This window comes from Rutilus rutilus (genome assembly GCF_951802725.1).
Source record: "Rutilus rutilus genome assembly, chromosome: 17".
Lineage (NCBI taxonomy): Eukaryota > Metazoa > Chordata > Actinopteri > Cypriniformes > Leuciscidae > Rutilus > Rutilus rutilus.
This window is the reverse complement of record NC_140230.1, coordinates 612,310-637,344: the sequence shown is the minus strand read 5'-3', so window position 1 is coordinate 637,344 and position 25,035 is coordinate 612,310. Positions and strand designations below refer to the sequence as shown.

Sequence of the window (25,035 nt, the reverse complement as noted above, 5' to 3'; positions counted from 1 at the left end):
AAATGTTTCACTCGGTTACGCAATTTTTAACGGTTAATCGGTTAATCGGTTAACCATGGACACCCCTAGTACAGGGTGAAAAGAAAAGGAGCGAGCACTGAGCCCTGTGGGACCCCCGTGCTGCAAACACACACATCACACACACAGCTCTGAAGCCTCACACACTGTGGTCTGTCAGAGAGAGAGATGATGGCAGTCGACTTCGGCTCCTAATAGCTGATCCCTGAGCAGAGACGGCAGGATAAAAAAAAAACAATTCTGTATTATGAATTTTTAAATCTCTGTTACTTAAATGATCTATTATCACTGTAAAGCTGCTTTGAATCAACCTATATGGTTAAAAGCACTATATAAATGAAGGAGACTTGACTTGACTATTGTGTTGAAAGCGCTGGATTAATCAAAGTGCATTTATTTTCACTGTGTGATTCTATAAGGCTTCAGTAATCAGAGGAAAAGGAACTCGCACTGCGTGGATGATGCTTTGGAGAACGCCTCAGGCCTGACAGGTGTCTGAAATCACTATCAAAGCAAACGTCTTGTCAATGGGCGGCATCGACACATACCCATGCTCTCCGATCCCCTCAACATCAGTGAAACTAGCCCGCTGATGTTGGTGAATACGGGCAGAGTATGGGTTCTTCCACGCCCTCTCGATCTCTGTGTGAAGATCAGGAAGGAACGGAAGGCTGGTGCTCTCGTGAACACGCGTCTCTCTCTCTCTCTCTCTCTCTCTCTCTCTCTCTCTCTCTCGTCACACATAGAGAGTGAAAGTAAGTTCTCCTGTCGCCATTTTAAGCAGGAGAAATACGATACGATAAAAACAGAGCATCAAAGTGTTTATCAACCATTATAAAGGAATTTACTTGTAGTTTTATGATGTTAAAGCTGGAGGATTTGAGATCCTGTATCTTGTAAAAGTTTGATCAAGGTGAGTGTTCATGTGTGACTTTCTCATATTAATATGAATCTAAACATACACAGGCCATTTCACACAAACATCAACAAACACGTTTTTTTATTATTATCGGATCAGTGTGTGTCGATGTGTGTCGGGGTTTGTTTTCTTTTTCACCTGAACATGTTCAGTCAGTGTTTCTCGGTGTCAGTTATTTTTCAGAAAATTCTAAATCCAACGGTCGACTTGTGTGTGTGAAAAGGCCCAATGAGCTTGAGTTAACGCAGTCACATGATCCTGTTCATCCACACTCCAGATATGTTCAGCTAAATTATGAAGGTTGTTTAATTTAAAGGGTTAGTTCACCCAAAAATGAAAGTTCTGTCAGTAATTACTCACCCTCATGTTGTTCCAACCCCGTAAGACCTTCGCTCATCTTCGGAAAACAAATTAAGATATTTTTGATTAAATCTGACAGCTGGATCACTCCTCCATAGGCTTCTAAGTGATCGAAACTTGCTGGCCCAGAAAAGTTATTAAAGAGATCGTTAATATAGTCCAAGTGACTCCAGTGGCTCAATCTTAAGTTTATAAAGCGACGAGAATACTTTTTGTGCGCAAAAACAAACAAAAATAACGACTTTATTACACTATTCATTTCCTTCTCTCTGGGCCTCGAGTTAGGTTATGTAGTGTAATAGCGCAGCGCGTCTGTGTTGCACGTCACGCGCATCACACACACGACCAGCGTTGGCCAATAGTGAGCCTACGTGGTGACGTGCAACACTGACGCGCTGCGCTATAACACTATGAACTAATTCGAGGCCCAGAGAGAAGGAAATGAAAAGTGGAATAAAGTCGTTATTTTTTATTTATTTTTTTTCGCACAAAAAGTATTCTCGTCGCTTTATAAACTTAAGATTGAGCCACTTTAGTCACTTGGACTACATTAACGATCTCTTTAATAACTTTTCTGGGTTTCGATCACCTAGAAGCCTATGGAGGAGTGATCCAGCTCTCAGATTTAATCAAAAATATCTTAATTTGTGTTCCGAAGATGAACGAAGGTCTTACGCGGTTGGAACAACATGAGGGTGAGTAATTACTGACAGAACTTTAATTTTTGGGTGAACTAAGCCTTTAATCATTTAATTTAGTGTCTGGATGTTTCTTCATTCAGAGTCAGTGGAGGAGATCAAACTCATCAGATTCTCCTGCAGCTTCATCATGGCTGATTCACAAGGATCCAGAGATGGAGATTGTTCTCCAGGATGCAGGTACTTTCAACATTTCAACATTACATCACAGAAAAAGTTGTTTTGGTGTGAAACGTTGCAAAAATGTTACATTACCCCCTCCACACAAACAGACAAACACACACACACACACACACACACACACACACACACACACACACACACACACACACACACACACACACACACACACACACACACACACACACACACACAAACAAACAGACAAACACACACACACACACACACACACACACACACACACACACACACACAGACACAGTCACAGATCAAAGAAAGTTTACAGAAAAAATATTATTTGTTTGCTTTTTTTTGTTTTGAAACTAGCATGAAATATTAAATAGAAAGATCATTGTTAATCCGTGTATCATTTGTTCAGTCGTTTTTTTTATTTAATATTGAAAGTAGAAAAATGAATAAATAGCTGGAATATTCGATTTCTACACGTGGGCGGGAATGAAACGGCCCTTTCCTCTGATTTGTCAGCCGAAGATCAAACTGTCCCGTCATCAGTTCTTCCTCAGTTCTGCACTGCAGAATAAGAGTCCTCCGTACTGCAGTTTCACTGTAAAATGTTGTACTGTAAATTTACAGTAAAATACTGCCAGCTGGTTGCCAGCCACATACTGTATTTTTACAGCACTAGTACAGTAAACAGCATTTACAGTACTCCACTGTAATTACCAAATACAGTATATACCACATACTTTTACAATATTAAACTGTTGTCTACAGCAATAAATTGTATTTTTACAGGGAATACTGCTTTTATTATTACATAATTAAAATATTATACTTTAAAGTTTCATAAGAGTAGTCACACTAGCAAAAAGAAAACAACATTTTCTGGGTTTAACACATTTATTTTGGTTAAAAGCAAAGATCAGACAATTGCCTTCTGTGAACATGTTGGCTGAATTTTTTTTAAACATAAAATGCAATTTTAACACTTAACAACAAACAGGTAACAGTTAGCACTTAATTAGAGGGATAGTTCACCCTAAATGTAAATTAGCCCATGATTTACTCTCCCTCAAGTCATCATAGGTGTAGATGACATTCTTCTTTCAGACGAATACAGTCGGAGTTATATTTAAAAATGTCCTGGCTCCTCCAAGCTTTATAATGGCAGTGAATGGCTGTTTCTGTTTTGAAGTCCATTAAAGTGCAAACGAAATCCCATTCAAAGTCTGCAGGTTTTCGCAGAAGTGAGGAAACCTGTAGGCTTACAGTGGTGTTCTTTTTTTTGCACAACTTGGCCAGTTTTCTTTTGAAGTTACTTGTCCTTCGTTTTTTATCCACGTTCAGGATTGATGTCAAGAAAGCAGAAAATTGATGTCTAAAAGGCAGAAAAGACACTATTAATAACATATAGGCTATACTATGCGTATTTTACTTCCCCTACTGTAGCCTATGTCAAATCCTTAAATTAATGGTATTCAGAAAATGACAAGAATGAAAAATAAGTAGCTACGTATAATAAAAATATTCATAGTAGCCTATAAAAATAGCCTACTGTGCACTTTATTACAAACAACATTTAGCCTATTTTAAACGCCAAGCCTAAACTAATTTAGTATAATTTAAACTGTACCAACGTTGGTTTCGCGCAGCTCTCATTCGGTCCAAAGTTTCCATATTTGCAATAACATTTGGATGTAAACTAATAATGTAAAGAAGGCTTTAAACTTCAGTCGAGTCCCAATATACACGTATAGGCTAAATCAGCATCTTCACAGCAAGGGAAATGAGTTTGGAAGAACAGCCAGTAGGACAGTGCGGCACAGCCTTTATATTGTACAACAGAACAATTACATTAAGCAGAATAACTTTTCATATATTTGGTTGATTGCGTTTTATTTTAATAATGAACAGGCTGCGATGTTAGCAATGCCAGAAGTGAACTGATAATAGCCTAGATGCTGTGTGAGCGAGCGATGCGCCGGCGCCATCACTTGGATTTGTTGCTCAGCAGGAGAAATAACTTAATATTCTGTAGTTTAATACTGTGTCATTCAAAACAGTAACATTTATATTTTTATTTGTATACATTCAAAATGACTACAAAATGCCATGCCTTTGAAAAATAAAGAAAACAACATGATGCGCTGCCTCAGTCTCCTTGAACATCTTTCTGGCGCACACCAAAAATGAACCAACATAGAGTGAATAGCCTTCAGACACGCCTACTATTCAAAGTCAACATTTAGATTATTTGAAGTAAAATGCATTATATAGTCACTTAGGAATAAAACACAGCATTGTTCATGATAACAAAAAAAAAACGTGACTTTACAGTTCAGAAAACAGGAAAATAGCAAACCCCTGGCACTTGAGAACTGCTGGTCTACACAGAAGAAAGCCCTGTCTAGTCTATTCCCCAGTACGGGTTGTGTCGAGCCATTCGTTAGTCTGGTTGATGGAAAAAAGATGAAATGTAGTTGCAATAAACGCATTAAAAAATGTTAAAAACGATTGAACGAATGACACACAAATTATTGTTTCCTCCAAGTACTTTTTGATGCAGGATGAATGTAATCACAGTAATCTAAAGGATTAAACTGAATCTGTTCTCTGTTCCAGTTCAGTCCAGCAGAAGAGCTCAAACCCAGAGTCCAGCTGTGTGTCTATGAAGAGTAACTGGTCTATGGTGCAGCCAATAGAGTTTAAGAGTGGAGACAAACGGCCTGATCTCAGGTATATCATATCTATAAAAGATGTGCTTATTGTATTTGATTTTTATGAAATTGTTATGAATATACAGCAGTTTAATGAGTTACAATCTTGCTGGTTTCAGTCTATTAATGATTATCATTGTGCTCTTGTGTGTAAAGCTCTATGTATTGTATTGTTAATACATTCACACACTGTAAAAGCTGTTGGTCTGTTACTCAGTTAATGACACAATTACATCAATATCAGTGTGTATGATTCTTTACCCTCTTCATTCTGATTTAAGGTCAAACCTTCTGTCCAGACCAGTTAAAAACAAAACTGTGTTCAAGCCTGTGATTCAACCACAAGACTTTAATGAAAGCATGTATCCTGGTTTCAGGTAAAATGTAGGACTTTTTGTTGTTGTTGTTGTTTAATTTTAGGTGCTGCAATTCACATCACACATCACTCAAACACATGATTAATGATTAACACATTTCAGAAACCTAATGATGTTCTGTGTCCCATAAATAGTTGTGTAATTTATGGCTATTTACTTCTCTGACTCTGTAATAATGTGGTATTTTAATCTTACAGCAATGACTCTAAACCTGCTGAAGTCCTCAACACATTGAGATCAAATCTGAGACAGAAGTTTGAGTGTTTATATGAGCGAATATCAAAGCAAGGAAACCCAAAACTCCTGAATGAGATCTACACAGAGCTCTACATCACAGAGAGTGGAAGTGGAGAGATCAATAATGAGCATGAGGTGAGACAGATTGAGACACAGTCCAGGAGAGCAGAAACAGAGGACACATCGATCAAATGCAGTGACATCTTTAGACCTTTACCTGGACAAGACAAACTCATCAGAACTGTGGTGACAAAGGGAGTCGCTGGCATTGGGAAAACAGTCTCTGTGCAGAAGCTCATCCTGGACTGGGCTGAAGGGAAAGAGAATCAGGACGTCCAGCTCATATTTCCACTCGCTTTCAGAGAGCTCAACTTGATGAAGGACAAAACACTCAGTCTTTCAGATCTTCTTCATCTCTTTTTCCCTGAAACGAAAGAAATGGAAATATCCAGTGATGAGTATAAAGTGTTGTTCATCTTCGATGGTCTGGATGAGTGTCGTCTGTCTCTGGATTTTCAGAGCGATGTGAGGTTGTGTGATGTGACTGAATCAGCCTCAGTGGACGAGCTGCTGACGAACCTCATTGAGGGGAATCTGCTTCCCTCGTCTCTCATCTGGATCACCTCCAGACCAGCAGCAGCGGATCTCGTCCCCTCTGAGTGTGTCCATCGAGTGACAGAGGTACGAGGCTTCAGTGACACACAGAAGGAGGAATACTTCAGGAAGAGAATCAGTGATCAGAGTCTGGCCGACAGGATCATCTCACACCTGAAGTCCTCAAGAAGCCTCTTTATTATGTGCCACATCCCAGTGTTCTGCTGGATCTCAGCCACTGTTCTAGAGGAGATGTTGAGTGAAGCAGAGAGAGGAGAGATTCCCAAGACTCTCACTCAGATGTACACACACTTCCTGCTCATTCAGACCAACATCAAACATGAGAAGGACTATGAGAAGAAAGTGAAAGATGAAGACATGATTGTCAAACTGGGGAAACTGGCTTATCGGCAGCTTGTGAAAGGCAACCTGATCTTCTATGAGGAAGACCTGAGCGAGTGTGGCATTGATGAGACAGAAGCATCAGTTTACTCAGGATTGTGCACTCAGATCTTCAGAGAGGAGTTGGGATTGTGTCAGGGGAAAGTCTTCTGCTTTGTTCATCTGAGCATTCAGGAACATCTAGCAGCTCTATATGTGCATCTCTCCTTTATCAACAATAACATCAATGTGTTTGACCAGATTACCAAACCAACTAATGGAGACACAGTTTCCCTATCTGATCTCCATCAGAGAGCTGTGGATGAGGCTTTAGACAGTAAAAATGGGCATCTGGACCTTTTCCTTCGTTTCCTTCTGGGTCTGTCAGTGGAGTCTAATCAGAGTCTCTTACAAGAACTAAAGACAAGTTTCCATCTGGATCTGCGAGTGAAGTCTAATCAGAGTCTCTTACAAGAACTAAAGAAGTCTAATCAGAGTCTCTTACAAGAACTAAAGACAAGTTTCCATCTGGGTCTGTCAGTGAAGTCTAATCAGAGTCTCTTACAAGAACTAAAGAAGTCTAATCAAAGTCTCTTACAAGAACTAGTGAAGTCTAATCAGAGTTTCTTACAAGAACTAAAGACACAGACAGCAAACAGCTCTCACAACAATGAGAGAACAGTTGACTATATTAAAGAAAAGATCAGTGAGAATCCGTCTCCAGATAAATACATCAATCTGTTTCACTGTCTGAATGAACTGGGTGATCTTTCTCTAGTGAATGAAGCTAAACCTCATACGACTGGAGGATTACGTGCTGTGAAACTCTCCTCGTCTCAGTGGTCAGCTTTAGTGTTTGTGATGTTGTCCTCAGAGGAGACACTGCAGATGTTTGACCTGTACAACTTAATTGGATGCAGAAATGATCGGTAAGTAACACTCATTACAGGCTAAAACATTATGAACAAAGAGAAACTCAGAGATCAGAGGTGTTTAAATCACCGGGACACAGACTGATTTCTGGGATATTGTACATAATTTGCGGGTGTTCCTCAAACCGTGGCTGTGTCCTAGTAAGACTGCATATCTCGACTGCCACGTCATCAAGCGCCTCTGAAGGCCGTCTCAGTTTGAAGGATGTTTTGAAGACAGACTTCATTTTGTGTCTTTAATTCAGCTCATTTTGAAGGATGCATCAAGTAGATCCTTCGTGTTCTTCAATCTCCCACAATCCTTTGCACACATTCTAATTCATGTAAAAGAACTGATGGAAAACGAGTCGGCACTGAGTTTATCGGAGTTCATTATGAAATGTAAGACACAGATAATGTATTCGGAGATGAAGGCATACATGTTATCTTTTGTTTCTGTGTAAATTAATCACTGAACACTAAACTGACAATAATGTAAGACACTGGGAGACACAGACGGCTGTCATTCACTGTATTGCATTAATAAAAAAGCCAGTTAATATAAAGATATTTAACAGGAAGTATTTTTCCTAAATGAAGTTTTAATAGTATGTTTGTGGCGTGGCCGTGGGGCGGGAACATGTGTGATGTAGCCATGCACACTTACTTGAGCGTTTCATGCTAGTGTTTAATGCTGAGGTCTCGAGTCTACAAGCCTCAGAAGGACCCGTGTAACTTCATTTACAGTTGAGTGCGCGAGCCTTTCAAAGTAAACTCATTTGAGTGTTGTGTGCGCACTGTCTGCGCCATCACTAAAATTGGGCTGCAAGCGGATCCTCCTGATGATGAAGATTACGTCACGCGGACGCCAAAGTAAACTTGATAAAACAGTTAATGGCCTTGATGCCGTTCCTTTTTTTCTTATATAGAACTTTTTCGGTTTAATGTATTATTTACTTGTGATATGAATTATTATTATTGTTAGCATTAATAAAGAACTTACTTATTTTTTATTTTCAATTAGTGTCACACAGAACACTGCAGATGAAGTTCTCCAGAAGCTGATGCCTGTGGTTACAGCAACTAGATCAGCTGTGTAAGTAACACTGAGAACAAGCATCACTGTTAAAACATTATAACAGTTCTTACTTAAACATTAGAAATGAATGGTTTAACAAAACATATGAGTCACACCTCAGCTCTTAAACCCTCCACCTATCTGACCTGATTTGTGATCTACTTAACAGTTTTTTATGATATTTGTGTGAGAAATTTATTTTCAAATATATGCATTTGTAAAGTATGTATATAAACATTTATATTGTATGTATGTATTGTATGTAATGTAGTCCATTTGATCAGTTTTATATAATTTTTCTCCCTCACATAAATATATAATCTCTTAGAATAACAGTTACTGATACATTGAATTAATTGTTTAAAAAATAGATATTGCACAAATTATAAACACAATTAAGAAAATTAAGAAAAGCAAAGATTTGTGTGTTGATCTGAGAGAGTGAAGAGTGTGTCATTGTTCTCTACAGGTTGTGTAAGTGTGGTGTCACAGATGAAGGTTGTGCCGCTGTAATAAAATTATTTTAATGGAATAAAATGCAGGGAAATAACTGTTATTTCATTAATCACAAGCAAAGCTATTAAAACATAAAGTGTTTGCTCTATTTCTCCTGCCGCTGTGAGTTCATGTGTTTGATCTGTAAATGATTGAACACAACAGTAATGTTATTAAATATTATGACAATTTAAAACAACTGCTTTTTATTTTAATATATTTTAAAGTGTAATTTATTCCTGTGATCAGAGCTGACTTTCAGCATCATTACTCCAGTCTTCAGTGTCACATGATCCTTCAGAAATCAGTATAATATGATGATCTGATGCTCAAGAAACATTCATTATTATTATTATTATCAGTGTTGAAAACAGTGTACAATTTTCTTTCAGGATTCTTTGATGAATAGATAGTAATACTTTATATATATTCACATAGAAAAGAGCTGTTTTACATTGGAATAATATTTCACAATATTACTGTTATTTTTGATTAAATTAAAGATATTAAAGATATTAAAGATATTACCGATCCAAACGTTTGACTGGTAGTGTATATGCATGTATTGCTTTGGAATCATCATTCGTCTCCACAACTGCATAATTACACCAGCAGTTGTCTGTAATATGATGGTGCAGATAAAAACAACTCAGACTTAATACATGAATCCATGAAGTACAGCAGACACCAATCTAACTGGCCATAAGAAATACTTCATATCTTAATATACAAGATTGTAAGCACTTACCATTGTCATGTGACTCGATTACATCATTTTCAAACTGTTGTGTAAAGTCATTCAGAATATGAGCGTGTGCACAAGAAGCAAGATGGGTGTTTTTTACGTAATTGTGTGTGTATTTGACCATTAAAATGCCACGAAGCGGAACACACTGTCAGGCGGCACAAGAAGCCATTGTGTGAGTGCCGATTTGAGTTCTCATGTGTTTTTAAATCATCAAGCTTATTTTGTTAATTTATTCGTGCTTCTTAATCACTCTAAAGTTTCAATAACTTTAAGCAATTCACTCAAAATGTTTACAAACACAGTAAGCTGACACATGCAGACACACACTAACACACACACACACACACACACACACACACACACACACTAGGGCTGGGACGATGCACCTATCTCCTGATTCGATATTATCACGATACTTGGGTGCCGATACAACATGTATTGTGATTTTTAAGAATTGCAATTTGCGATTGTTTCTATAAAAAGCTGATTTACTCTATTTTGGTCGCTACCGTAGACATCAGTGTTTATATCTGAACTTTAAACTTTTATCCCAGTACTTCTATTTAAGCTGTTTCAACTATCTCTCTGGGTCAGCGGCAGCGCCAACACAGATTTATAATGTTGCGATATGATTTTGTCAAAGGTTTAATAGACAGATGAATCTGAAGAAGATCGTGTGTGTGTTTGAATGGAGATCACAGTATTTTAAAGATGAATCGTGCAGCTCTACTGTCTTATCTCTCTCTCAGCATATGAGCAGCGCGAGGGCTTTCAGTGCTTTCAATCTCACGTCTCTTCCACACGTCCACTTCAAATGGATATTACGACACTCATAGATAACGACACATTTCATCCTCTGTTGGAGCAAAAGTGGCTAACTTCTGTCAACCTCGTCTATAAGCAAGGACAAAACTAAAGCAATTTAATTTGAATCAATATTGATTCTGGAATAAAAATCGTGAACCAAAAGATTGCGATAGTTTGGTTAGTCGATTTTTTTCTCCCAGTCCTAACACACACAAGTTCCTTAACCCTTTAGGTGCCAGAGGTTTTTTCCTAAAACATTCGATTTTGACATCTTAATTTCAAAAGGCTATATCTTAAAAGTGATAAAAGATAGAGACTTTCTATAAATTAGAGAAATATTAAGAATGACCCAAAGTTTATGTAGGGAGTACATTTTCCCATCTAATTTGCATATTATGACGTCATTATGGTGGCGATCATCTTGGATTATAGATTTTTCATGAAAAGTCATATGTTTAAATTATAAAATTATAAAATGCAGCACTTCTTTCCCCCCAAAATGTCCCTCACCTTCTGTATGCTATATTGCACAATACTGAATGCTCAGGTAAATAGTAAGTAGTAAACAAACTGTGTAAATCATTACTAATAAATGGTAGAAACAAACCGAATACATGTAGCGGTTGGCCTTTTGCTGTAGAGATTTTCCATTTACTACATACAGTAAATCATCCTCATTGGCCAAGTACTCAAAAGCCGGCATTCCCAACAGCTTGCGATAGACTATGCATAATAGCCCCTCTGCCCCGTGTCACACCGCCTCTGCTCCTGCTACGAGCAGAGCGGACAGATCTGCCTCGCGCGCGCGCCGAGTGTGCACAGCTCGGACTACTGTCATTGTCATTGCGACTTTCCACCCTGCCTCCACGTTGCCCCCTAACTGTCCTATGAATACTTCGACCTCGTCTAACATACCCAGTGGCATTAGACAAAGTCGCCATCACAATACAGTCGCCGCGATTGTGGAGAGGCACACGCGGTAAAAATCTCCCGCCTCGTTCCCCACAACACTAACACGCCTGCTAACTTCGCGATGAACGCGATGGTGTAGGGCTATACTTTCACTTTCAGAATCACCATCATATTCCCCTTCAGAATCAGGGTCCGCGAATAGAAGACCCAACACTTCATTGCGGGTAAGCTTAATTGATGCCATTAGATAATAATAATAATAATAATAATAATAATAATCTAATGCAAATACTCGCTGACGTTGACAATATTGCTCTGATAAAATGGCTCACTCGCACACTAGCTCCGCTTTTGTTCGCACTGATTCAATGCGCTCTAGCTCGAAGATTTTGTATAGAAGCATGACGTTTTTTTGAGTCGGGGATGAAGTATGACATGTCTGCCATCTAAGGGAGGGGAGGTCGAACGAAATTTGACACCCTATTTGATCAAATCAGCCGTTTTATTCAGTGCCGCATCTTGTCGAGTAAACTCGACCGCGGCGCCGAGAGGGTTAAAATGTTTACAAATACATTACACACACACACACATACACACACACACACACACACACACACACACACACAGGTTGGGTTTCCATGTTTTATGGGGATTTTCCATATAAATAATGATTTGTATACTGTACAAACTCTATAGTCAATCCCCTAATCCTAACTAATGTATTTTCACAATATGAAGTAATGAGTATTTGTATATATTTCATATTGACAGCATTATGTTATATATTTTTTAAGTGTCATGTTTATCTCTGGATATAGGCTTAATGTGTGTCATTGTTCTCTACAGGTTGAGTGATTGTGGTGTCACAGATGAAGGTTGTGCTGCTCTGGCTTCAGCTCTGAGATCACACCTGAGAGAAATGGATCTGTCATATAATAAACTAGGAGACTCAGGAGTGAAGCTGCTCTCTGCTGGACTGGAGAATCCTCACTGTAAACTGGAGAAACTGTGGTAAGATCATATGTGACTCTCACATGAAACTGTCACTGAATTCATAATGTATAATCAAAATGGAATAAAATGCATGAAAATAACTACTATTTCATTAATTACAAGCAAAGCTATTAAAACATCATGATCAAATTCATAAAATTATTTTTACGTCTGTTCATATGATGTAAGATAATGAATATTTTCAATTGTTTGCTCTGTGTCTCCTGCCGCTGTGAGTTCATGTGTTTGATCTGTAAATGATTGAACACATGAGCTGCTCCTCATTAAGGTGATTCTGCAGTGCTGATACTCACACTGAAAAACACACTTTGACATCGTGATATACATTTAAAACCCTTTACTTTAAACACACTCAATCAGTCAGGATTAACACAGTCCATTCATTTTAATTTTAGGGGGGAACTGGAAACTGTAGAGATTTTTCTCCAGGTTTAAAGTCTACATCATGTCAATATCACAGATTATGACCTGGAGAAACACTATAGTACATCGATGACACGTCAGTGTGTGTATTATTAATGAGACTGCGTGTTCTTATCCTATGAGAAGACATTTCTCTTATTCATGACAGCACTCTGTGTTTTTCTATGACAGACGCTTCAAACTGTGAAATCAGGCAGTAGTTTAGAGAGGCGTTCATGGGTCGCAAGTGTGTGTGTCCATGGTGCAAGAGTTGAGTGTGTTGCAGGCTTCCCCCGTGATGCTGTCAGGCCGAGACTCGCTGCAGGCTTTTAGTTGGCCAGAAACTACCGACATAATCAAACTGTGTGTGTGTGTGTGTGTGTGTGTGTGTGTGTAACATGCGTCTTTCTGAGGAGAGCTACGAGAATTTCTGTCTTCTCTGTCACTATCCATCTTTATTGTCAGTGTCCTGAAGGGACGTAGATTTGTGATCTACACAACTGGTTTTATGAAATTTGTATGAAAAAATGATTATCATATTCATTTATAGTGAATGTACTGTATATAAACATTTATACTGTTAAAGAGAAAATACAGATTGTGTTCAATGATTTGACTGTCCGCTGTAAAATCCTAAAGTTTCAAAGAGGTTTTCATGACTTTTTAAAACATAATTCTATAATTTTATGTGATATTTAGTTTTAATTTGTTATATCAGCTTTTATATAATCACTGAAAAAAATGTGTCGGATCAAAGTAAAAAGATTACTTCAACTTATTTACTTTCTCAAGTGAGTTTGAACAAATCAAGTTTCTATGGTCAGTTGAAACTAAAAATACTCTTTGAACCAAAGATGTTTTTTACATCATTAAATCACAAATTATCACAATCTTTTTGATTAACTTAATTTAAAAAAAAAATCAAAAATCCAAATAACTACAAACAATGTTGTCACACTGTGGTTTCCTCAGGAACAGACTGAAGACTCGATTATAGGCACAAACTTTAATAATAGTACTCTGGAACAAGCTGACAGGGAAAACACACATAAACACAACGGAGATCGGACAAAGACTGAAGGAAAGGGTGCATCTTAAGCCTGTTTTATACTTCTGCGTCGAACTGCCGCTGTAGCTACGTCGTAGGCTGTGTGTAGCACGCGTACCCTTCGGCGTACCCTGACGTGCACCTCTCCAAAAATGTAACAACGCGTCAATTCTACGCGGACACAAGCGCTGTGATTGGTCTGCCAGAACCCCTCCCTCGGGGTTTCATGCTCCCCAGGTGCGCGTCAACGCGGACAACGACACAGAAGTATAAATTAAAACCAACACGTTGCCTACGGCGTATAGGCTCCGGCGTATGTCCGACGCAGAAGTATAATGAGGCCTTTATATAGCAAACAGAAACGAGATAATTAATCATACACCGCTGGGACAAATTAACTCAATGATAGTAACCATAGAAACAAAGGAGTGGGGGAAAAAGAAAAGGAAAAGAGGAACCAATCAAAACACAAACTGAAAGTCCAAACATTTACGGACACGTTATCTACAACTACACGTGACAGTACCCCCCCTCCCGAAGACACTTAACGTGTAATTAAACGCAATGCATTCGTAATCTGGGCTCATCTGCTATTCTGTAGGCTACATATGCATTATTTATAAGGTGTGTACAGAATTTGTACCACAGTAGGTCTCCCTCGGAGCAGACAGCAATAAGGGATCGGACAGATAATACTACAAGATCTCCACTCAGCGGTTCCTCTCCAGAACAATCAGTGGTAGATATAGCGATTCCTCTTCAGAGCAGACGGCGATAGGGGATGGACTGACAGTACTAAGATATCCACAATGCGGTTCCTCTCCAGGGCAGTAAATGATAAGTATCTATACAGGCGATGGTAAGGAATCGAACACAACGGTTCCTCTTCGAGCAGGCCCGGCAGGTGATCGTACAGACAGTAGTAAAGGATCTTCACCCAGCGAATTCTCTTCAGAGCAAACAGCGGAACAGACAATGGTAAGAGACCTTCACACGGCGGCTTCCCTTCAGGGCAGACAGCGGCAGGTAATGGACCAGACGGTGGCAAGAGATATCCACACAGCGGCTCCTCTCCAGAGCAGACGGCAGCAGATAATGGGATGAACAGTGGTAAAGGATCTCCACACAGCGGCTTCTCTCCAGAGTAGATAATGGAACCAACAATAGTAAAGGATCTCCAACACAACGGTTCTCTCCAGAGCAGATAATGGAACAAGCAATGGTAAGAGACCTTCTCATGGCGGTTTCTCTTCAGAGCAGACAGCGACAGATAATGGAACAGACAATGGTAAGGATCTCCACACAACGGCTTCTCTCCAGAGCAGATAACGGAACAAGCAATGGTAAAAGACCTTCACACAGTGGCTTCTCTTCAGAGCAGACAGCGACAGATAATGGGACAGACAATGGTAAGGATCTCCACACAGCGGTTCTCTCCAGAGCAGATAATGGAACAGACAATGGTAAGAGACCTTCACACGGTGGCTTCTCTTCAGAGCAGACAGCAGCAGATAATGGAACAACAGTGGTAAAGGATCTCCACACAATGGCTTCTCTCCAGAGCAGATAACGGAACAAGCAATGGTAAGAGACCTTCACACAGCGGCTTCCCTTCAGAGCGGTCAGCAGAAGATAAGGGAACAGACAACAGTAAGAGACCTTCGCATGGCGGCTTCTCTCCAGAGCGGATAATGGAACAAGCGATGGTAGGAGACCTCACACAGCGGACTTCAGAGCAGACAGCGACAGATAATGGAACAGACAATGGTAAGGATCTCCACACAGCGGTTCTCTCCAGAACAGATAATGAAACAGACAATGGTAAGAGACCTTCACACAGCGGCTTCTCTTCAGAGTGGTCAGCAGAAGATAATGAAACAGACAACAGTAAGAGACCTTCGCACGGCGGCTTCTCTCCAGAGCGGATAATGGAACAAGCGATGGTAGGAGACCTCCACACAGCGGACTTCCTTCAGAGCAGACAGCGACAGATAATGGAACAGACAATGGTAAGAGACCTTCACACAGCGGCTTCTCTTCAGAGCGATCAGCAGAAGATAAGGGAACGGACCATGGTAAGAGACCCTCACACAGCGGCTTCTCTCTAGAGCAGTCAGCAGAAGATAATGGAACAGACAATGGTAAGAGACCCTCACACAGCGGCTTCTCTCTAGAGCAGTCAGCAGAAGATAATGGAACAGACAACGGTAAGAGACCTTTGCACGGCAGCTTCTCTCCAGAGCGGATAATGGAACAAACGATGGCAAGGGACCTCCACACAGCGGACTTCCTTCAGAGCAGACAGCAGCAGATAATGGACCAGACGGTGGTAAGAGATATCCACACAGCGGCTCCTTTCCAGGGCAGACAGCAGCAGATGATGGAACAAACAGTGGTAAAGGATCTCCACACAGCGGCTTTTCTTCAGAGCGGTCAGCAGAAGATAATGGAACAGACAATGGTAAGAGACCCTCACGCAGTGGCTTCTCTCTAGAGCAGTCAACAGAAGATAATGGAACAGAGACGGTAAGAGACCTTCACACAGCGGCTTCCCTTCCGAGCAGACAGCAGATCATGGAACAGACAGTGGTAAGAGACCTTCGTACAGCGGCTTCTCTCTAGAGCAGTCAGGGGCAGATAACTGAACAGATATTGGTAAGTAGCAGGATATGCGATGGTCAAGAAGTCTTTACAACAGTTCCTGTACAATACACGCCGGTTAAACAATGGTTAGAAAGCTCTCTTCAGCTCGAGCTTCACGGATCTGCCCACTGGGGCCAACGGGTGGAAGCAGAATTTTACACCCACACTTGTGCATGCAGTAAATCACTTCAAAGAGTCACACGTGTTCACTTCACACTAAGCACTGCAGTCCACAACAAACTCACAGTGAATAAGGCTCCCACTCGCGGTCCCGGCCAGTGTCCTCTCCCATTGATAGACCTGAATATCCAGAGCTGTGAGAAGTATACTACAAAGAGATTTCAGTCAATATCTGGACTAATTTTAGAGCCACTGTCCACTGACTGATATACTCAAAATGAATATTGAAGGTAAAGGGCTTCACAGAAGAATATCAAGAGGCACTTAATTGCTGCATAGATGATGTGAATGCTCAGCCACCCTTCAATCCTTATCGCTTTCACTTTATAGATCCATTTTCCAGTTCCCCGAGATGCTGAGAATAAAGTTCCGCCTTCACGCCGCGTTATTCCTTCCCGCTCCGTGTTTTTTTTCTCTCTTCACGCCAGAATGCCCTTTTTATAATCCACATAGTGGATACGTGTCCCAATCACTGTCAACTTTCCTCCTATCGCACAGCTGACGCTCATCTTCTCATTCACCAGTGGCGGCCGGACACAATACACGGGGGAAACCCCGGAACCGGCCTGGTGTCCCACTGAAACTGCTCCCACACGGAAACATTTCCCGGAAGAGTGCTTCCTCTTTGCCCGTCACCCTGTGACAATAGGCTATATACATTTTATGTGGATAAAGGCACATTTTGTACATGACTACACATGTCCTTAAAAGGCCTCGAAAAATATATCGATTTAACGACATAACATCTCCTTATTACGAGAAAAGATGTTGTTAAAATGACATAACATCTCGTTATTTCGACATAATTGATTGGATAAAATATGTATGTGGCAGCAATGCACCACCGTACAAACTGTACAAACTGCCTTGAGACTGAAAACTATTAGGCCGAGACTTCTGAATACATAATACAAATACAAATACATAAATAGGCTGTTTAAAGCTCTTCCAGTTGTGGTTCAGGATCAGGGTGGACACACTGGAATGTAGAAGCTAAAAACTGCAGTGTAATGCCACAAAACACACACACACAAACCTGTAGTGTAAATGTATGACCACTTTAAAAAAATAAAAGCTTTGACATGACCATTTTGTCGTATTTTTGTGTTAACTGAATTAAACTAAAACCTTTTTATTTCTATTTATTTGAAGTTTTGCTGGGAAAATAAATATTAGACAGATTCTTCTAAAAAAAGGCTGAAATATATTTCACTTAAATATTTCAGATTAAAAAATGAAAGAAAGCGTGCTGAGTTTCAGTTCATTGTGGAAAGATCTATAAAGGAAACAGAGATATTCTGTTTTTTTCCCGTTATTTTACAAAATCTGAATATCTTTTGTAAATTTATGAATTATGTCTTGCTTTTATCTGCATGACCATAAATTACTAAGTAAGAGTTTACTCTCTTGGAATTACGAAGATAAATTCAAGATAAGATCATTTATTTAAACCATTAGGTGATACAGAAAACAACCAAACACATACGAGACCAGGCAAAGAATAACTGAACAAGCAGGAACTTAAATACACAGATGATAACTAGACAATTACAGACAGCTGGCATGATCAAGATGATTGCTGGTTGGTGCGGGTAATGGAGGATTGAGTGCAGGTGTGAGCCGGAGAGGATGATGGGAACTGTAGTGCAGACGGAGACTAACAGAAGACAGTGATGATGACAGTGATGGTGACGATGACGTTGACATTGACAGTGATCGTGACACATGAAGGATTACAAATTTAAGAATCTATTTCAGATATGCTTCATAACATAACATCACGGTGAAGAATACTGATTTTAGCATTTGAGGTATAAATGATGATTATTGAGTTTCCAGCAAGAGATTCCTGCCAGACCTGTTTAAATGAATCAGATCACTGAGACTCTCACCTTTTGTTCTGCAAATGGCTTTCGGAGCCCAAATGGCTTTCGGAGCCCCTGGCCCAGACATTGAATAGTCAGATGGGATTATGGTGATTGGGTCAGCTTCTCTTGATTGGGCCAGAGGACCTGCCTAACCGGTTTTCGAATTCTTTATAGAATCAAATCATCACTACCTTTGTATGCTTTGTTTTGATTTGTCTCCACCTCCAAAAGTCCCTCCTCCTAAAATGCCTATAAGATACCATGTAAAGTTACTTTAGATTAGATTGTTTGGACGAACTGCAGCAACGCTCAATAAAGAATAACTTCTGCTTGAACGATATCCCAACATCTCCTGGTCTCTGATTTGAAGAAGGAAAGTTTCCTACACACACATATAAAAAATGTTACACCACTCAATTTGAATAGTCTGTGTAAGCTCGCGTTCGATCGGCCCAAAACCGGCATCCGATCAGCGCGGAAGATCTTTCCGTGTTACTGTCCTTTTCTCGAGGCAAAGAATTTTTTGATTAAATGTGTAAGGCCCGCTATATTGGCCCAATTGCCGGTTCGCCAATATACGGGGAAGGTATCACGTGCTCTGTCCTCACTCATGCGAAGTATTGGTTGATTAAATGCAATATATTAATCATATATTTACTCGTTAATTCATCTGACTCCATAAATGAAAGGTTTTAATAATATTTGTGCCTCACTAAAAGTGAGGGAATGTTTGACTATTCCTTTTAACCATTAAATGAACAATGTCAAAATCAGTTGGAATAATCACGTAACAATTTATTATGTCAGGTAAATGTATCATGCCAATTTCATAATCAATTCAAAGATAATCGATACAAAACATCAAATTCTCCGGAATAAAGAAAAGATGCAAACCCAACATTAAGAAATACATGAGGCTGAGAGATCTCGGTCTCTCAGCCTCACGGGCCGATCTGAAGTACAGAAAAGGGCCCCGATCTCCCTGCTGCAATTCCTTAAATAGACAAACCTTTTACCTGGAAACATGTAACAATAGAAATTTGCATGCAGTGGTCGCATCTTCATGGGGGTGTGGGGCCATTTGCTTGAGACCACCTTCCTTTGTAAGTCAGTTATCCATAAACTCTTAAAAACCTTATTACCTTTTATTTTATCTATCTGGATATGAGATATCTGTACCAGTCGCACTGTGACATTTTAAATGATACCAAACATGAAAATACTCTGTGATAACCATTCACATTAGACTATACATTTTCTTGGGTGATTTCAGGTGATCATCTGAGCATGAGAGAGAGGGGTGAGGGGAGAGGGAAAAAGATGTAGATTAGATGACTCGGGGGTGAGACTTTCGTCTCGATGGTGCATGAGAGCCAGTTCAAATGCTAATCTCCAGAGAGGTCCTTTTGTCCTCTCAGGGCCTGGTCACCCCCAAAACAGACTGTCTGGATTTCCTAATTTATCAATTCTTACAATGCAGTACATTTGAATATGTATTCTCTCGTTATTTCATCTGACTCCATAAATGAAAAGGTTTTAATAATATCTTTGCATCATTAAATGTGAGCGAATGTTTGACTATTCCTTTTAACTCTTTAATGAAAATAATGTCAAAGTCAGTTAGAATAATCAAATGTAACAATTTATTATGTCAGGTAAATGTATCATGCCAATTTCATAATCAGTTCAAAGATAATCGATACAAAACATCAAATGCTCTGGAATAAAGAGAAAAGATGCAACCCAACAATAAGAAATACAGGCTAATCTGAAATACAGAAAAGGCCCCGAATCCTCTGCTACATTTCATTATATAGTCAAGACCTTTTTCACTTGGAAACTTGTACTAAAAAAATAAATTTGCATTCAGAGGTTACACCTTTGGGTGTAGGGAGACCATTTGTCTAGAGACCAACCCCTCCCTGTGTGCCAGTTATCCATAAACTCTTAAAAACCTTATTACCTTTTGTTTTACTTATTTGGAAATGAGACATTTGTACCAGTCGCACTGAGACATTTCAAATGATACCAAACATGAAAAATACTCTGTGATAATCATTCACATTAAACTATACATTTTCTTGGGTGATATACATATATATACATATGGTCTCAGCATGTGAGAGGGGGAGTGGGGAAGAGGGGGAGAGATGAGTTCTGAGGTAAGACTTTGCCTCTCAAATGGTGAGTTCAAATGGTAATTTCCAGAGAGGTCCTTTGTCCTCCCAGGGTCTGGGTGCTCTGTACACATATCCATAGAAAGTAAAATTTTGCCTGTATTATTGGTGTCCCCTTCAAAAATTGCTCTTGAGGAATGTTATGTTTATTGTCCCCCCCCAACATTTAGATGAAATTACGCCCCTGGTTGTGATATATGACAAGCGCTGAGCGCGTCCGTCTTTGGCTCAGCGCCAGCCATAGCGCAAAAGCACAGTGTGGATCTGGCAGTGATGTGACGTCACTGTACATTCGCTCTTAGTGGTCAGCTGATGCAGAGCGTGCCGACATCGAAATTGCTGATGAGATGTAGAAGAAAATATCTAGTGGAAAATGAGAATGTTACATTCATTTTTTTTCTTGATTTTTTTTTCTCTCCCAGTCATAACACACACAAGTTCCTTAAAATGTTTACAAATACATTAATTACACACACACACACACACACACTTTGGGTTTCCATGTTTTATGGGGATTTTCCATAGAAATAAAGATTTTTATACTGTACAAACTCTATAGTCAATCCCCTAATCCTAATTGATGTATTTTCACAACATGAACTGAGTATTTGTATATATTTCAAATTGACAGCATTATGTTATATTTTTTTAAGTGTCATGTTTATTTCTGGATATAGGCTTAATGTGTGTCATTGTTCTCTACAGGTTGGAGGCTTGTGGTGTGACAGATGAAGGTTGTGCTGCTCTGGCTTCAGCTCTGAGATCAAACCCCTCACACCTGAGAACACTGGATCTGTATGGGAATAAACTAGGAGACTCAGGAGTGAAGCTGTTGAAGGATCTGAGGGATGATCCACATTATAAACTGGAGAGACTATTGTAAGAATTGTTTTTAACAATTTTCATCATCATATTTTCATTTAAAGTTCAAATGGCTGATTTACTCACTAGAAATATAAGTAAATTGTACCAGGTTCAGTAACATCACGTGTGTGTGTGTGTGTGTGTGTGTGTGTGTGTGTGAATATTTTGTCTGAGATCATCAGATGATGAGTCTTAAATTCAGCTTCAGTTTCTGTAGGTCTCTGAACTTTAAACTGTGTTTAATATGAGTGTAATTCTGCTCATGTTGTTAAGACTGATTGTGAAAATAATATTAATGTTATTTTCAGCTTTTCCCCTTTAACTGTCTATAGGCATCTTTACATAAGCAGACTTAAAATATGACGGGTCTGACCCACCTCAGCCCCTAGTATCAAAGATGACTCTGATATTGTTTTGGTTCAATGTAAATGAACGCGATCTTGTGCCGCTCTAAACTACGTCATTGTCATGACAACCAAATGCGCGGTGCGAGAATCAAGAAGCGGAAGACTCGGTCTAGCTCCATATTGTTTTAGCCAAATTAATGTCAGCCAACAAGGGACAATAAAGTAAAAGTGTCCTGTACTCACATCGTGAAGAAACCACCAAAATAACAGAGTCGTCGACGTGTGTAATCAATTGGCTTTCGCTGTTTGTAATCTTCCTTTGAAGAGACTGGCAGATCAACAGCTACATTTCTCTCAGATACGCTAAATCAGGGGTGCCCAATCCTGCTTCTGCTGATCGACTGTCCTGCACAGTTCATCTCCAACTCTAATCAAACACACCTGAAGTAACCAATTAATGTCTTCAGGATCAGCAGAAAATTAATTGAAAATTAAAGGCAGGTGTGTTTGATTAGGGTTGGAGATGAACTGTGCTGGACAGTCGATCGGCAGGAGCAGGATTGGGCACCCATGCGCTAAATGCTTATTCAAGTCAAGTCAAGTCAAGTCATTTTCATTTATATAGCGCTTTTAACAATGTAGATTGTCTCAAAGCAGCTTTACAGAGATAAATGTATAATTTAACGTAAGATTGTTTTGGCTTTATAGCTTTATATTCAAGTCAAGTCAAGTATATTTGTATAGCGCTTTTCACAATACAGATTGTATCAAAGCAGCTTCACAGTATTAAATTAAAATAATACAACAAGGTTTGTTTCAAGTGGAATTTATTGATTGATAAAATAAAATAAAATATCCCCAGCAAAATATTCAGCGTCACTGTGTTATATTATATTCCAGAAATCATCTTCTTGAGGATGATATTTCGCCCACACACGACCTGCCTGAAATGCTAATGATAGCAGAATTGTTCTTTCTGGCTCTTTGAAAAAAATAAAAAATAAAAATAAAATCCTGCGGTGTAATAATTCATAATATATTTGTAGCATTTGTTCCATCTTCCAATTTTATTTAGAAATAGAAAATAGCTCTCAGTACCACAGAATTATGACAAACATCAGAGCGTGAGATCGCTATATCACACAGAGGAAATCTAAAATTCTGTATTAATTACTTTTAAATTAATTTTATAACACTTTGTTAAAACTGTAGTTTTATAATAGTAATGTTCAAAGTATTATTTCCAGCGATTTTATTTCCTGTGTAAATGCATTTATGTTCTCGGCGTCAGAGAAGCAATAAACATTCTGTGTAAATGCACATTTTGTGATTTTATGCCGCTTCAGATTTGGTTTCTGTGTAAAGACGCCTTATGTGTGTGATAATCTGAGATTTGGGTTGTTATTCACTGATATTAAATGTGTAGTGAGTGTAATGATCATTTCTGCTGGTTCTGGATCAGCTGTCCGTTGTGTGAAAGTGAACTTTCATGTGCTTTTGATTTTGTAAAGTGACTTTGAGCATCAGATAGAAGCGATATGATCATTTTTGAGAATGAATTAATATAGATTATCTAGTTAGTTTTCTTATGAAAAGATGTGACAGATGTAATACCTCATACTACATACTGTATGTGACTGTGTGTGTGTTTTATTTTAGGACTGATTATGATGAAGATTGGCTTTTGGATGATAATCGATCAGACTTCTCAACATCATCTGATGGTGAATAAGGATCCACTACAGAGACTCACAGTCAACAGAATCAACAGAGACTGAAGATACAGTGACTTCACTGTTATAAACAGTGTTTCCCCTATACATTTTTCCAGCAGCGGTGCTGTTACGTGCCGGAGGTTGTTACCAAGCCGCTCGCGGGGGGTCTCGCATGCACCCCCGGAAGAATTTTATTTTTTAATAACTCCTTAAACCATGACTTCTGGCAAGTTTTGTGGATAGAAATGGACATTTTGAGACATACCAATTTGATACCATCAACAGAAGGCATGATTATTGCAGCACGTACCTTGAACTGGTCACAAACAGGATTAGGACAGGATTATTCATGTTTTTCTTTTGTGTTAATTTTCAGCTGTAAGGTAGAAACTGATAGTGGAAAAATGAAACTCTTTCCTCCCTCACCTGCACTACTGATCTTTTTTTCTGTAACACACTTTTGCACTTAGATACATCATCATGTAACCAGTACTTTCATTTAATTTATCCTGTAGACATTCTGAACATTAAAATCCAAATGAAACTTTTCATTAGTTTAAAAGGTGACTAGCTGGCATAGCCTATTTTACTTCACTAACCTCCAGGGACGTGCAAAGAGTTCATCAGGGGCAGGGGCTCAAATGTAAGAAAGGGGCAATATGTAAAAAATATATATATTACGGCTGGGAATCGAAAAAAAAAAACGAATTAATCGCACAATTTGCTGTGATTAATCGCATTTCCCCCAAACTTGTAATCATCAACATAAGGGGGAAAAAGCAAAAATGTCCTCACAAATTGGACAGAAAATAGCCCTATATTAAAATATAAAACATCAATATATTATTCTTCATTCAGTTCTATGCAACATACTCAGATTTAACAGATTTATTTTTTGACTAATTATCAAATAAAGAATAGTCATACAAAGCTGTTATTACCAGAGCATGTGATCAGAGCAGGTCATTTTACCATTGTTGCCCAGCATGACTATACCAGCTCAGCAAACAGAAGTCTACTACTGAGAAATTTCACGTTATTTGAGCGGACTTTGCTTTTCCAGTGCGTGATCGGTACATGATTGGAGCATTTGGGCCGTTAACCACAGAGCAGAACGCGCAGCGCAAACACTGAGCGGAACATTGAGCAGAGAGCAGTGCGCCGACACACACACACACACACACACACACACGAAACGGAGAGCGCAGCGCAAACATGGAGCGGAAAAGACCCGCACGTTAAGTTACTAAACAAGCTGCGTGAGAATGAAACCTGATCGCCGAACACGGAGGGGCGGGACGGTATATTTTCGATAGACAGTAAAAAAATTGATACAGCGACCCCATAGACTTCAACGGAGAAAAGTTCGTACCGCTTTCTCCTT

The 25,035-nt window shown here is 39.2% G+C and overlaps 1 protein-coding gene across 2 annotated transcripts; it reads left to right on the top strand.

The window, feature by feature from the left end:
* The first annotated feature begins 753 nt into the window (after positions 1-753).
* LOC311306982 (NACHT, LRR and PYD domains-containing protein 3-like) lies at positions 754-24,217 on the top strand. 2 transcript variants are annotated; one of them, XM_084435661.1, is made up of 9 exons: positions 754-931; positions 2,079-2,175; positions 4,759-4,872; positions 5,135-5,230; positions 5,428-7,371; positions 8,378-8,449; positions 12,240-12,404; positions 21,431-21,604; positions 23,596-24,217. In XM_084435661.1, the coding sequence occupies exons 2-9, from the start codon at positions 2,126-2,128 to the stop codon at positions 23,666-23,668; spliced, it is 2,688 nt and encodes an 895-aa protein (XP_084291787.1). In that variant the 5' UTR covers positions 754-931; positions 2,079-2,125; the 3' UTR covers positions 23,669-24,217. The 2 variants fall into 2 exon arrangements, with proteins under 2 accessions (XP_084291787.1, XP_084291786.1); XM_084435660.1 differs by lacking the exon at positions 754-931 and having other exon boundaries at positions 2,036-2,175.
* Positions 24,218-25,035: the final 818 nt, after the last annotated feature.